Source organism: Pyrus communis, chromosome 7 (genome assembly GCF_963583255.1).
Source record: "Pyrus communis chromosome 7, drPyrComm1.1, whole genome shotgun sequence".
In the NCBI taxonomy this organism is placed as follows: domain Eukaryota; kingdom Viridiplantae; phylum Streptophyta; class Magnoliopsida; order Rosales; family Rosaceae; genus Pyrus; species Pyrus communis.
Genome location: NC_084809.1, coordinates 15,477,392 through 15,492,821, shown reverse-complemented (window position 1 = coordinate 15,492,821; position 15,430 = coordinate 15,477,392). Strand labels below are relative to the sequence as shown.

At 38.0% G+C, this 15,430-nt stretch overlaps 1 protein-coding gene and 2 pseudogenes across 1 annotated transcript; 1 reads left to right on the top strand and 2 right to left on the bottom strand.

Annotated features, from left to right (window-relative positions):
• Window positions 1-1,037: 1,037 nt before the first annotated feature.
• LOC137740237 (ras-related protein RHN1-like) lies at window positions 1,038-4,529 on the top strand. Its single transcript, XM_068480082.1, has 7 exons — window positions 1,038-1,177; window positions 1,944-2,021; window positions 2,116-2,283; window positions 2,576-2,624; window positions 3,251-3,324; window positions 3,483-3,576; window positions 4,151-4,529. Exons 1-7 carry the CDS (start codon window positions 1,139-1,141, stop codon window positions 4,249-4,251), a joined length of 603 nt encoding a protein of 200 aa, XP_068336183.1. The 5' UTR covers window positions 1,038-1,138; the 3' UTR covers window positions 4,252-4,529.
• Window positions 4,530-5,948: 1,419 nt separating this feature from the next.
• LOC137741060 (protein ALTERED PHOSPHATE STARVATION RESPONSE 1-like) lies at window positions 5,949-6,899 on the bottom strand (annotated as a pseudogene).
• LOC137740621 (uncharacterized) lies at window positions 6,848-10,671 on the bottom strand (annotated as a pseudogene).
• Window positions 10,672-15,430: the final 4,759 nt, after the last annotated feature.

Here is a 15,430-nt window from a genome sequence, read left to right as displayed (position 1 = left end):
AGTGCACATAGAGCTGGCCTTGATGGTAGTTCATGTAGGCGTCCACCTAGAGCCCTAATTTTGGAGGGGCCTCAAAAACATTCTTGTAAATAATATATAAATACAAATGTTAAGCTCAAAACATAAAATAGTCATGTGCTACTCCATCATCTTCTTCCGGTTGGCATTCAAATCCTGTTGTCTCTTGATGTGGTGAAACTGATAATGTTGTTATCGAGATTTTTTTCCCATCGACTGCAAAGTCGTTGTGTGTGTCAAATGTTAAAAAGTTGGCAGACGACATTGAGTAAGTCATATAGAATTTCGAACAAATTTTTCCTCCAACCTTTTTTTACTAGTATGATTTAAGTGATGATACACTTGCCGGATGAGGCGTTGCTTGCTGGACCAGTCAACTATCAATGAATGTATCCAATAAAAAGGTAACACCTACTCATATTTTTTATTAATCTTGAAAACGAAATGATAATCAAACGTCCCTAAATCTCATACAAATCCTAAACATAATTTCACCAAAATAGAATTCTTATGAAAATGTATTTATAATATATAATCCGAATACTATTCGAATCCAATAGTAAACATATATAGTTATTTCAATCATTTACGTGTCTAAAAATGTAGAAATTTTGCTACTTGTTTTATGTAACATTAATTTTGTTTTGTGAGAGTCTATGGTTTCGATCAATAAAACGGACTCATATAACATGAACAACCCAGCATATCAATTTTGAGTATAATAACGCCAAGAGACTCCTGAATTCGATGGACTCGGATAAACTAATAGGGGCCCCTTTGAAGATATAGACCCACAAGGAATGCTTCCTTTCTTCTTTTTCTTTTTCATTTTTTTTTTTTTTTTTTTTCGGTCAACAAGAAGGGATGCTTCTTCTCCTTCATTGAGATTTGAGAATGGAGAAGTGCAAAGTGCTACTAAACTACCAGTCAATACAACAACCAGTCCACTTTCTAGTTTCTCCATCTATTCACTTTCATTTTCTAGCAAAATCCACACAAAAAATTCTTGTCACTTGTATTGCAACTTCTATCTCTCTCTCTCTCTCTCTCTCTCTCTCTCTCTCTCTCTCTCTCTCTCTCTCTCAAAACCTTGTACAATTTTGATCAAAGTAGTGCTCCAATGGCCAGGCCTGGCAACAAGATCATACAAGCCAAACTGGTGGGTATGTCTTACCCTTTCTCTTATTTCCAATTTTTTACTTGCTATATTTCTTTCTAATTTGATTATTTTTTAATTCCCTCTGTTCCCTTCAGCTACAATCTATCATTATTTGTTGATATGAAAAAGGCTAATCTGTGGAGAGATTTTATGAGAATCTGCAAGGGTTCTAATAGCAATTGCTTAGCTTAAGAATCTAAATTTTATATATTAACCAGAATACAAAATTTGATGTAAATTGTAGAGATGTATACTTTTTCCCAACTGCATACTGGACATTTTCAACCCCACATAAGTTTGATGTACCTTCTGTGACGATCCAAATGAAGCTATTGGATATAAGGTATTCTGTATTCTACGGCTTCGATTTCCTGGCTGATTCAATGAAACTGTGGAGGCCTCCCATAAAAATTAGAAAGCTTCCTTGTTCGAATGTTTGCAATGCTTCAGTTACTAGTTAAACATTAGCTGTGTTGGCTGTATCGGGATTTCTAACAAAGCAGCATTTCTAAGTGTGCCATTTTGTTACTCTAGACCGCCTTTTAGTTTTAGGATCTGATCTTTCGTCTGCATTTTTCTATGGTAATTTGGACGATTAGATTGGATATTGTAATCACATTTTTGGTACCGACCGAAGTGGGGAAATGTTAGTTATTATTTGTAGTTGTGTTTATTATGTAGTGCATAAACAATATTAGTTGAATCGTCTCACAAAGACACGGGTTATTTCTAAATTTCTTAAATGGTTTTTTTTTTCTTTTTTCAGGTGCTTCTGGGGGACATGGGAACTGGGAAAACCAGTTTGGTGTTAAGATTTGTCAAAGGCCAGTTTTTCGATAACCAGGTATTTGTTGGCCTCTTGTACTTTCAAGATATCCTTTCCTTTTCCCAATTTATGTGTTGAACAATTGAGGACCTTGGTGCATGTCTTGATGCAGGAACCAACAATTGGAGCAGCTTTTTTCACTCAGATACTGTCTTTAAGCGAAGCCACTGTGAAGTTTGACATATGGGACACCGCAGGACAAGAACGATACCATAGCTTGGCTCCTATGTACTATCGTGGTGCAGCAGCAGCAGTAGTCGCGTACGACATCTCAAGCGCGGTACCTATGAATCACTTTTCACTTATAACAAAAGTTGCATTTGAAATATAATATCAACTTATACCATGTACTCAGTAACTCAGTAATAAATAATCAATGCGAGGGCACATTTTAGAGCGCTGAATGCGTGCAGCTCTTCTCTATCTCTCTCTCTCTGCCTGCAGATACTTCTGCTTAGTTTGTGACTTTAAATCCAATATATCTACGTTGGCACGATATTCAGTTCAACACTGAGTTATAATATATTTCAGTTATCTATGGTTCTCTGATTACTATTTTGCATTGTCCCCAGGATACATTTACTCGAGCCAAAAAATGGGTTCAAGAATTGCAGAGGCAAGGTAAGTACATGAAGATTGAACACTAGTGCTCTTATCGTGTTTTTCCATTCCTAAACTCTGTTTCCAATCTTGAAGACCGAATAGTCGAATTACTAAAAATGATTTACCTCTTCTCTTGTCTTATGGTAATCATAACTATATAATCTTCCTAATACGCTTTTGTTAAAGAAAAAAACTTGTGTGTATTTTGCAAATATTTCATCAGATATGTGATGTAAATTACTTCGTATACTAGAAGTGTTCCGATAGTTTGCATATACCTCCCATTTAGTTCCTATTCTCATCTGAATCTTTCGGGCAGTTTGTCACCTTTCATGGTCTACAGTTGTGTCGTTTATATTATTAATCTGCGGCAGACCCCAATACATCTCTTTCGCGTGCCCCCTGCTGTCAAAATTTTAATTGCTTTTCTCAGTCTGGCTAGTACAATTTGAAACAACCTGGTCTAGCTCTTGTATTGCATACATCTCTGTGTTTCCTATGTTATATGTTAAAGTAGTACGTCTGTTTTCGGATGAATATTTTGTTGCACTTGGAAAATGATTCGTTATCAGCATTGTGTGCTTATTTTGGAATGATCTCCGGCTGTTATTGAGAGATGATGTATTATTTATTACATTTTTCAGGGAATTTAAACTTGGTGATGGCATTGGTTGGAACTAAGTGCGACTTGGAGGCGAAAAGGGAGGTCGAGAGTGAGGTATTTCCAACAGCTTCTCCACAATTTCCCTTTCTCTTTCGCTTCCCATCTGCATGAATGTCTTAGGAATGCACATTAAATGTTTCGCTGTTTGTTCGATTGAAAGTTGTAAACAGATGATAGGTGACTGTTTGATTTTTCTTGTAATTGGGTTGCAGGAAGGGGAGCAATTTGCTCAAGAGAATGGGATGTTTTTCTTGGAAACATCAGCCAAAACCGCACAGAACATCAACGAGCTTTTCCATGAAATAGGTAAAATTTATATTTATTATCCGGAAGAAAGATATGCTTTATATTAAAGGTTACAAAAAATGCTAGGCGCTAGTCGGACGGTGAACTGGAACCTAGCGTCTAGGTGGATTTAAGTAAATTTAATATATATCGCATAAGTGCTTGCTTATACTTAAAAAATACAAAATTACATTGTGATAGATAAATTGCAAAGTAGAATAGCAGATAGATTATAAAGTACTATAACATAATGCAAAATGAAAGTGATCTCTTTTTTGTTTGAGAGTCGCAACCTAGGCGGGTGCCTAGTCTGGATGGGCTAGATGGGCACCTAAGCCAGTCTAGGCGCCCTTTCTTAACTTTCATACCCCTAGGGGTTAATCGAGACGATGGCTAGCCACCTAACGCCTAGGCGGCGCTAGGCGGGGATTTTTAGAACCGAGGTTATATTAGTGCCTAGGATAGCAGGATTATCACCTAGTTTTGTAGGGTTGTATTAATCGTAATTACCTGACAGTCTCCTAGTTACAGTTTTTGCCTTCTAACTTGCGTTCGGACAATGCTTAGAAAGTTGTTTTCCTTTGCACCTATGCAGCAAAGAGATTAGCAAGAGCTTGCCCCCCAAGGCCTGCCGGAGTGAACCTAAATAGCGTAACACGAGACAGAAGAAGAAAGGCATTTTGCTGCTTGGGATAACTTGACGACATTTTTTGAGAAATCCCATTTTTCCTGTCGCTCCCTCGGAGATTGTTTTCTTCAAAGTGCAAGTCGGAGTCTCAACAAATTGCTCACAGGAATCAAACATGTTATTGTTTGAAAAGTACATTTGTACATAAAATTTGTATACGTTCTGCAGAATACCAACGTTTGCCTTGATAATCGTATTCGTATGTGACCGATGTTCAACGAAAGCGTATGAAGCGTAGGGTGTAAGTTGTGCCCTAGACATTATAAAACTTTGGTTGGATGGATCAGCTCATCTGTAACTGTAAAGGCAGTTCTCATTCTTTTCCATCAGCTTGTGTGTGGTTTCTAACCATTTATGCATCTTTTTCCTAAAAAGGCAGTTCTCATTTTAAAAGAGAGTTTTAACGAAAAACCCACAGTAGTGTTCACTTTAACGAAAAACCACATTTTTACACTAAAAGGTCAATCTTAGTACTATTCACTTTACCCTTTATTTTGTCCTTATCATTAAAACTCAAAGTTTTCAAGCCCTTTTCATTAGTTTTCCTATTTTAAAAAGGTGTTAAGATACTTAGTTGAGGATTACCTTCCAAATAGAAAATTTTGAGTCGTATCACCTATTGAGATGATGTCGCATCAGCAGTTACTTGCCATTTCGACTTTTAATGACAAGTACATTTATAAAACATGGACAGTTGATCATGTGACAATATGCTTGTCAATATTAAATGGAATGATTAGATGATGTCTCAAAATAGGTACATTAAAGGGTATTTTCCCTCCCTTCCCTTTCCCTTCTATTTGAACCCTCAAGAGAAAAAACAAAAACAATTGTCAGAGAAGGGGAGGGGAGGGGAGAGAATCCCTATCAGTTTGAAAAAAGGATATCTAGAGGGTAAAAAAAACTTATCATATTTAATACTGGTACATTGACACACAAATTAGAAGACATTATAGTACAAGAACGACTTGGATGGAACATGGACACGAATGTGACATCTTAAATCAAACAATGCCATGTAGAACGAGGACACCAAGTTGAGATACATGACATTGTATCATTGTCCGAAGCTCTACGGTGACATTCCAAATAGTGTAGATAAGTCTTTCCCGCATAATAAAGAGTCTATCCAACAACAACAACAACACAACAAAGCCTTTTCCCACTAAGTGGGGTCGGCTATATGAATCCTAGAATGCCATTGTGCTCAGTTATGTATCACATCTTCCGTTAAATTCAAGTTCTCCAAGTCTTTTATTAGAGTCTCTTCCAAAGTCTTCTTAGGTCTTCCTCTACCCCTTCGGCTCTGAACCTCTGTCTCGTAATGCCCTAAATGTTTGTCTCGTAATCGCATCTTCTAACCGAAGCATTAGGAGGCCTTCGTTTTACATGACCAAACCACCGTAATCGATTTTCTCTTATCTTTCCTTCAATTTTGGCTACTCTTACTTTAGCTCAGATATCCTCACTCCTAATCCTATCCTTTCTTGTGCTCACACATCCAACGAAGCATTTTGATCTCCGCTACACTCATTTTATGTACGTGTTGATGCTTTACTGCATCAACATGTATCAACACGTACATAATGGAGAGTCTATACCAAAACAAAAGGAAAGCAACGAGAGGGAATTGTTTCTCAATTCTCAATATATATTGTAACAACTTTATGTATATGATTTTGAGGGCGTTGTCCCATAAGAAAATTGTACAAGCTTATAAGTTACTAATAGAAACAATTAAACATATAAGCAGGAAAAATAATCATTTAAACAAAAATAAATGGGCAAATTATATATACAAACCTATTCTCTTGCTGAGCTCTCACTTGGATTATGGGGTGATTTGGACCTCAAGCTTCTATGCATCTCTGAACAACAATAGGCAAAATCCGACAACGCCCCAAAGAGTTTTGGCAAGCGAGTTTTAAGACTTGTGATCGACTTCTCTCTCACATGAAGGCATAACCGTTCATACGATTCCTCCTCTTCTGACTTCTTCTTCACTGTCTCCAATGCAAACTGCTTTTCTGCAACCACATCACTTCAAGTGTGGCCTTCTGGCTTATCTATATCTCCTTCGTCCGAAATGGTCTTGTGCATATTTTTATTGTACCAGTCTTCGAATTGTCTGGCCTTGCGGGAAAGTTCTTTCCTAGTGTCTTCACATTTCTCCTTCATTTTAATTTCTTCCTTTTGGTGAATCATAATAGTATTAATTACAGCAGCAAAGTTATGTATCGCAGTTCTTGCAACATCATTTGGAAGTTTCTCTAGATGGTCATGCCAAGCAAGAAGGAGTCCCTGAATAGGGGGTCATTGAATTCTTGGAGGGGAAGAAACCTTCTCCTTCAAGTTGCTCTCAATGGGGATGAGATTAAGTTTTAACAAATTGTTAAGGGCCTTTATGTACTCCTTTTGTTGACTCACAAGCTTCACAAACTCACCATGCCATCCTTGCACCACCAAACAGCTGTATTGTGCGCTCATGGTGGTGCTCACTTGTATGCTTGGGACATTGGGAGATGTTCAACGACCTGAGTGCTATCACAATCTTCGATTGGGTCTTATGGTGAGCTCGCATTGTTCCCCACATAATAGCCAACCTACAGTCCGTGAGTCATTTTTAAGTGGTTTCAAATTCCATGTTTGAAGACGAAGTAGTATAACTGTTCAAGCACTAAAAATCTAAACTCCCAAAAGGTCAGTTCGGTGGTGAAGTCCATCACTGCCAAGACACCGTGTGTCTAGGCAGGGCAATGACCCCAAGTGTTAATAAACCAAAACAAAATAAAACCCTGAGTGTTAATAAACCAAAACAAAATGCAAATGACTTACAGCTGCTTTTGCTTTCTCCATTGCTTCAGAGTTAGTACCTCGTTTGTTCAGCCTGTTCAGCGAGGTAACCTTCTTTTGGTTCTCATATTTCATAAGCTCATATGTCTATCCACAAACCAATCCCAAATAAGATTCAGTACACGATTAATGACTACTGACATCAGTGAAGAGCATTACTAAAGTTCAAAGGACCACAATACAGCCAAACCAAATGACAACAATGACAGATTCGTAAAGTTGTGTTGAACAATGTAGCATTCAATCAGCATATTGAAATCAGTGGAAGCAAAAAAGGATTAAAGGGTAAATGCAAATGTAACGTAACAGTTCCTCACACCATTTCCTATCACATTGAAAGAAAAATAAAAACAGAAACAATGGAGTTTTCGGAGTACCTTGACTTCATCATATAGCTTTTTCTCCCATGCCAACAATTTATCCAAGACGGTAGCGTGAGTTTCATGCTTTTCTGAGTCGAAATCATCCTTGCTATCATCTACATTCAGCAATCCTCTAAAAGACGGATTCCATGTGATAACACACATCACTGTAGCAGAGTGATGAATGTGCCCTGCAATTGTAATCACAGTAATTGCTAGCAACCATCAGAATTACACTTTTTCGATCTGAAAACATCATAAGAGTACTCGAACATAACATAACAAACCCAACAACAGAATCATAAGATTACCTCGATTATCAGCAAAATTGGAGTGATAGTGAAGCCGGGTGGCCTCCAACATCTTGGAAACGTCATGGGCACTCTCCGAAGCCTTGAGAAAATGGTCATCAAGTTCCATAAATATTATGATTCACCACCGGAGGCGGAGGCGTCGCCACAACCTCCTCGACTTTCGGACTCCTTTCCACCTCCTTCTCTTCGTCCTTCTCCACTCTCTTTGGACTTTCTTCGAACGCCTCATCCTCTTCAATACTCTCTACTCTCGTTGGCAGTCTTTCGTCATACACATTTCACTCAATCTCTTCGGCATCGGCCAACATCGACGCCAACATGTCCTCCATTGAGAAATAGAAGTCATAAGGTTGTCTCCATGCTGTGGCAGCGGCGGCATCGTCCAGCTCTCCATCGAAACAGGCGGTGCCGAAGATGACATTGGCGGTGGACCATCCAAATTGTGATCGTTCTCCACAACCCCTCTCTTGCCCTGGCTGCCCCTGCTAGTCCTTGATACGATCCAATTCTCAATTCCCTTAATCAACCTGTAAGTAGCACAAGAAAGCTATGGAAGAAGAGGAAATGAGAAAAGCCGAAAAAGCCCCCAAAAGTCATTTAAGATCCTCTCCAATTATTCTTTGGGGCACCCCCTAATTAGATAGTTTCTTTTTTGTTTTAGCTACTTCCCTCACTGGGGATAAGGAATTTCAGAATATAAAACCTGAATTAAATGGGATTTCGGCAACTGCCGGTTCAACAAATTATGACCTTAATCGTGCTAAAGGAGGGAGTTCTTAAAGAACAAGAAAGTTGACCGTAACGGTCATAGCTTTATCAAGTCCGTAAACCGATCGTTGGTTGATCTGATCGGACCCTGGACATGCGAGAATCCTAATTCTGAAATTTTGGTGACTTTTTGGGGAAAGAATCAGCCATTTTTGGCCCTTTGGGCAACGTCTTTGGTTCCCGCCAATCGATCTTCTGTAGGTGGGCTCAGAGCATAAGTCTATGTAATGCTAGGAGCATAACTCTATAGCTAGTGAAAGTACGTGAATGGAGAAATCCAACAACGCCATGGAGAAGACGAAGGTCCATAGACCGTTTCTTTGCAATACGAGTAAGGGGAACTCTTGTTCGAGAACTACCGTAATCAAAAGGTACAACGACCCGTTGAGACTTTTTGAAGAAAAAAAAAATGTTTTTTGGCTTGTAAATCCACTTGCAGCCAATGGCTTGTTTCTCTGCCACCCAATCGATGAAGACTCAAACTCAACTCGCCCTGGGCGTAGGGAAAGGAAAGTTGCGAACGAAGTGAGTAATGTAAGGCGGTTGAAGAAAGTTGTCTGGGGACTAGAGCGCTCGCCCTAATCAATACGAAATTGATCAAGATGGGATCATGATTTAATTGGAAATGCGTAAGTAAAAGGAGATGAGCGGTTAAGAATTTCACCATCAAATGGATTGTATATAATTCCATCCACCCTAAACTTCAATAGTACAATAAGCCTAGGATGCAAAGCTAAAAGTTTTGCCACTGCCGTCTGGTTTGTATTTATGGTCCCTGTTTTATCATAAGCTCCAATCGACACATTTGCTACTTGAATATCGTAGGTTGAGCACTATCCTTCCCTTTTCCAAGTAGGAAGCAAAATGATGTCCCTGAACAATCAGCACAGCATGACCACTACCTCTGAAATTGAAGAAATCCACATAAGCATGCACAACTTTTAGAGAAAATTCTTCAAACAACCACAAGTACTGCCTCACTGCATTCACGGTACCACACTGCTGCTCAGTTTCAGCCACAAATTGTAACGCCTCTTTCGTCCCAGACTTCCCACGCTCCTTGAAATGCATTCCATGTAATAAGAAAAATCAGATTGAAGCAGGTGTATCTTATCCCCCAGCAAAAGAAGCTTGACCTCAATCTCTAGATTTATGGAACTTATTATATTGTTGGCAACCATGGAAATGACTTCCTTAAAGTAAGAGGTTTGTGCAATCAATGACTTCCTTGGATTAAGTGGCAAGGCATCAGATAAATTGGCAGCGTCTAGGAAATATTGTTTTATCTTTGCCAAATATACCATCTCCTTGACCATGAAACAATTATCTTCAAACCAAATGTCCCAACTTTTCTTACCACAAACTGTACATAATAAGATCAGGACCTTGCTTTTGCTTTTGATTTTCTGCTAAGGGTTGCCAGACCATATCTAATTCACCAGAACTGTTCTCTCGAAAACAACCTTCCATAAAAATTAGTTCTATGCTGCCGTTTTCCCAGCTGACCTTTCTCCAATTGTCATTCAAAATAATCTGGGAAAAACTGACTACAATGGCTTTCACTTCCAGCTGGAAACAACCATTGATTGCCCGAGATGTACCCCTCTAATATCCACTTGATAGAAGTTGCAGAACAGATCGTACCACTGCGCCACCCTGGAGCCTCTTCAAATCTCTGCTAATTGGTGAAGACAAGCTAGACACCGAGTTGTGAACTGCGACTTCTGACTTTCTAACCGTTAAAGCTGGCAAATCTCCATTGAGACTTCGAACAACATGTGCTCGCACGTTTTCTATTTTTGGACATTGGTCGAATAAGAGCTTTTTATTTGAACTGCTTGATAGTGGCTAGAAAATAGCCATCACTGAAAATGCACTGATTTTTAACAGTGATAAGCAGAAGAACTGCTTGATAGCATTTAGAAACATGTCATTTTTGCACCAAATTGGACCTCTATCATCCATGACCACCTGCAAAAGCTCAAGGACAATATTATACCCCTCAAGAGAATTTGATCATCATAATGCTCATCTGATGAGTATTTCATGGACATCTTACACAAGTTTTTAAACAAAAGATACCCCTCATCCCTAATCTGACTAGCACAGTTACCTGATTCAACACTATCATTATTAGATTTTCCACCAAAATCACATTTTTCATCTAAGCCATGGTATTCAGTAATCTTAATCTCAATGTGAGACACATTAGCTTCTTCTTCAGAAGACACTTCTTTAACCAAAACCGAATTTTTTTGCGGTTCGGTTCAGTGCAGTTTCAAATGATTTCGGTTTGGTTTTTAAGAAAAAATGTACAATTTGCAATTTAACATATTAATAAGTATTTCCCAGTAGCAATAGGAAAAAGACATTTGTTATGTAAACAATTAGCATGTTGCATGCAATTGTGATGTTAAAACATGTTTGTGCAACAAAAGGGTGTCCCGTACAAGGTATAACATAAAACAAGTTGAATAACTTTGAATTCATTAAACATGAGCGAAACTTTCATACTGGAATATGTGATATCATGCTTCAAATGAGTGGACTTCATTAAATCATTGTTTGACTCTTGATAACAAGATTAGTCCACCCTTGTACATATATGTGTGTGTGTGGTGTGTGATGGTATAAAATAACAAAGGTCTTTCAAGTTAATGAACGAAAGAAAGTGATGAATGATGATATTCTAGTGTGGTTGAGTCCATACTAAGTGTATGGATTCTAATAAACAACCAATTAAAACATGAAATCTAATATGGACATTTAATTAAATGTTTATTAATATTTACGGTACGATTCGGTTTCGGTGTGGTTTTCAAAAGCCAAAACTGAAACCAAACCGTTTTCTATGTTGTGGTTCGGTTTCAAAATCGAAACCGTTTCAAAACCAAACCATTCATTGCAGTTCGATTTGGTTCGTGTTTTGGTTTTGGTTTTCGATTTTCTGTTCTAAGTGACCATAGTAAAAAAGCATAAACCTCAGTAATAAGTTAGGTCATAACAGTCTTACACCTCAAGCTTTCGCTATTCTCAATCACCTCATCATCATCATCCTCGTCCCCCTCAATGACGGTCTTGGGCTTGGACTTAAGTCAAGGCTCGGGGTCGGGTTTGATTTCGGGCATGCTGGCAGCGCGCTGTAAAGGGGAGTTGGAAAAGCTAAGGAGTGGCAAAGGCAGTAGAGGAAAAGTATCCACAAAATGAGGTGTGGCAGGGACGCCAACGGCGGCAGCAGTGGCGGTGAAGGCTAAATTGGGCTGGTAGAACTGCAAATGGGGAGGGTGTGGGCCCACCACCTCGCCCTGGGCGTAGTCGCTTAAGGCGTCACCGGTGTTCTTGAAGTAGATGGCGTAGGAAAAGTGGGTGACAGTGAAGGCGTTACGAACACTAGGTATATGATCACTGAGGAAGGGTTTGTTTATTGTATGCATGAACAATTGAGTAACATTCTCATTCATCACATCTCTCATTCTGAATATGTAAACAAATTCAAACAAAGCTTTATCCCAATAAGTGGGATCGACTGTATGAATTCCAGAAGATCACTGCGCTCGATGTTACGCCATGTCTTCCATTAGCTCCAAGTACACCATATATTTTCTTAAAGTCTCTTTCCAAGTGTTCCTTTACGCCTTTTACCCTGAGCCACTATCTCATAATCGTATTTTTAACTAAAGCATCTGTAGATCTTCAGTTCATATGTTCAAACCACCTTAATCAATTTTCTCTCATCTAATCCTGTCTTTTCTCGTGTGCCCACAAATCCAACGAAGCATTATTTTCTCTGCCACACTCATTTTTTGCACATGTTGATGCTTGACTGCCCAACATTCCATGCCATAAAGCATTGTTGGCCTTATTGCAGTCCTATAAATTTTTTCCTTGAACTTTAGTGGTATAGAATGGTTGCACAACACACTTGGTGCACTCTTCCACTTCATCCATCCAATTTATATTCTATGGTTGAAATCCTCATCCAATTCTCCAAACCTCACCCTTATCTCATTTGGAACCCCATAGCCACTCAAGTTGCAGTCTATATACTTTGTCTTTGACCTACGTAGGCGATGACCTTTAGATTCCAACACTTCCCACCAAAGGTTAAGCTTCATATTTACTCCCTTCAACGTTTCATCTATTAGGACTATATCATTTTCGAAAAGCATACACTAAGGGATATCATATTGAATACACTTTTTCCAAATCTATGAAAATCATATGCAAATATTTTTGCATATGTTTATATTGTTCCATCAATCTTCGTAAGAGATAGATTGCCTCCATAGTTGAGCAACCTAGCATGAACCCAAATTGATTGTCTAAGATCCGTGTCTCTTGCCTTAGTCTATGCTCAATTACTCTCTCCTAAAGCTTCATTGTAGACTTATTAACGTAATACCCTATAGTTCATGCAATTTTATATGTCACCTTTATTCTTGTAGATAGGCACCAAAGTTCTTTTTCTCCACTCATTTGGCATCTTCTTCGTTTCCAAAATCTTATTGAAAAGGTTTGTGAGTCATGTTATACTTGTCTCTCACAAGACCTGTCACATTTTAGTATGGTAATCAGTCTCACATTTTCATTCGTTCGGTAATCCCAAACTGAATTGAAATAAAAAATATATATTATTTAATTTTAAATATATATTTAGAATTGTAACAGCCGTCGAATTCAGTTGGAATTTAATCTCAACCATTAATACAAATCAAACCCTCAGAACTCAGTTACTCTCTCTCTCTCTGTCTTTCGACTAGACCTCACCTCACCACCTTTCTCGCCAATTTCTCTCTCCCTCTTCGAATTCGGCCGCACCCACTTCACACAAGTGACTCATTTCTCACTCGACTGACCTATCGCTTCTCTGATCTCTCTCTTTCTCAACTTCTTATCCATCACTATGGAGGAGCCTTCCTTCATGATACAGAGGCAAAGCCACAGCCACCGGCACCACTCACCTCTCTGATCTCTCTCTCTCTCTCTCTCTCTATCGACTTCTTCATCCAGATTTCAACGCACTGTGCACCAATTCTCCCCAAAATCATGTAAATTTTGGAATTAATTTAGGGTTTGAATTCTAGATTAGGGTTTGTGAAATTTAGCTCCTGGAAGATACTGATATGGAGGTTAATGATTTATGGTTTATACAGTTAGCCTTTACCAAGCAAAGTAAATAAAGAGGTCGTTGAAACTTGAGCTTGAGGTTAAAGATCCGGTATGTCACAAATCATCTCTCAAACTCAACTTTTTTTTGGTCCATTATTTGATTTAGCTTCTTGTTTGGTTACGGGAAATTAAGATTTGATGTTAATGCTGAGTATATATCCAGATGTGGAGGAGGATATTTCAAATTGTGTATACGATATATGTTCAATAATACAACAAAAAATAAAGAAGAATTCTTGCATTTTTGTTGCTGATGCAGTTGAATTAGCATTGAAAAGAATTGTGCCTGGGTGAATTGGAGCCCTAGATTTTGTTATTTTGCATAATAGTTGTGTTGAGTTTGTGTTACCGAGTTCTTATTTTGAGGGTCATGAAGTAAAAGATATGTAATAGGGGTTGAGCAGTCTAGTGTAGTCCAGTTGATGTTGCATTATGCTTAAACAATGATGTACACGGCTCCAATGTTTTGATTCTTGGAAGTTGAAACTTTTGCTAAAACTTCTGATGTTTTATGGTATCTTTATTGAAAATTTTAGTGCTAGTAGGTAATTGAAAACCTTTATGCGTTATATGTTTGATAATATGTTCTTGGATAGATTTTTTCTCTCCCTTCCTTCTTGCTTGCATAATCGCATTTGAAATTCTCTGGCTTCTGAGTCTTCATTGTTTATTATGTGGATATAGCAATTCATTTGCTTCAGTGAATTTTATAGTGTTGAGTTACATAGTGACTAGGTTGGATAAGTTATCCTTCAATTGTTGCATAAAAAGAGAATTGAAATTATTGGCTTGATCTTGGTTGTACCAAGATAGTCTATAATACCACTGAATTTAATGGAATTTGGGTTTGATGTAGCTTTGGGTTGATATCTTTTTTATTAGAAACTAGAAAGGCATATGTTTTGACAAAAGTGAGGTCACCATCTGTTACCTCATTCTTTGAATGCAAGCAAAGCTTGTTGAAGAAATATCTCTTTTGCGTTGATCTGGGAAGGTTTAGGGAGTTCCAATAGATTTTGAATGTCATTTTCTTCCCTGATCTATTCTAACTGTGCGTATTTAAAAGTTTGTTGTAATGTGGTTAAGCAAGGTCAAATTGTGGTCACATAGAACTACCTGTCATGCTTGTCCTATTCATATTTAAAATTTTGATCCTCGTTTCTGTGCAATGGTTCCGTCTGCTTATTTTAACTTACCCATTGACACTAGAAGGATTATCTATATAGAATTAAGCCTACAAAGATCGGTCCTCGGTTTGAATTGAGGCTTTTAAAGGTTAGTACTCTATCTTCATTGTTTCCTTAATTGTTTCCTCTTAAGAATTCTCTTTAATTGATACGATTTGATTTGAGAATTCTCCTTAATTGTTTTCCTAGTACTTTATCCAAATAGATATGATTTGAGAATTATCTTTAATTATTTCCTCTTAAGAAATGCCATTTAGCATGCATAGATTTAAAATTTAATGTTGTGCTTACTTTGCACATATTGAATATGTTATTGCATTTGAATTGGATATATGATTTATTGTATTGGAATTTGGATATATGTTGAACTGTGGTTGTGATATATTAATGTGCATTGTTATTATATTTGTTAGGACGGACGGGTCTAGTAGCCAATCTAGTACACCTATGGTCTCAGTATTACGAAAGCGAAAACAAATCCAACCTAGTGGTACCCTTCAACTAGGCACTCCCTCACCTCAAGATTATCTGCAT

Bases quoted from the DNA above. Each gene is read 5' to 3' on its own strand.
- LOC137740237 (XM_068480082.1), top strand. From the start codon at position 1,139: ATGGCCAGGCCTGGCAACAAGATCATACAAGCCAAACTG. The intron at 2,022-2,115 runs GTATTTGTTGGC...GTCTTGATGCAG, and splicing joins GCCAGTTTTTCGATAACCAG to GAACCAACAATTGGAGCAGC. The intron at 2,625-3,250 runs GTAAGTACATGA...TACATTTTTCAG, and splicing joins TCAAGAATTGCAGAGGCAAG to GGAATTTAAACTTGGTGATG.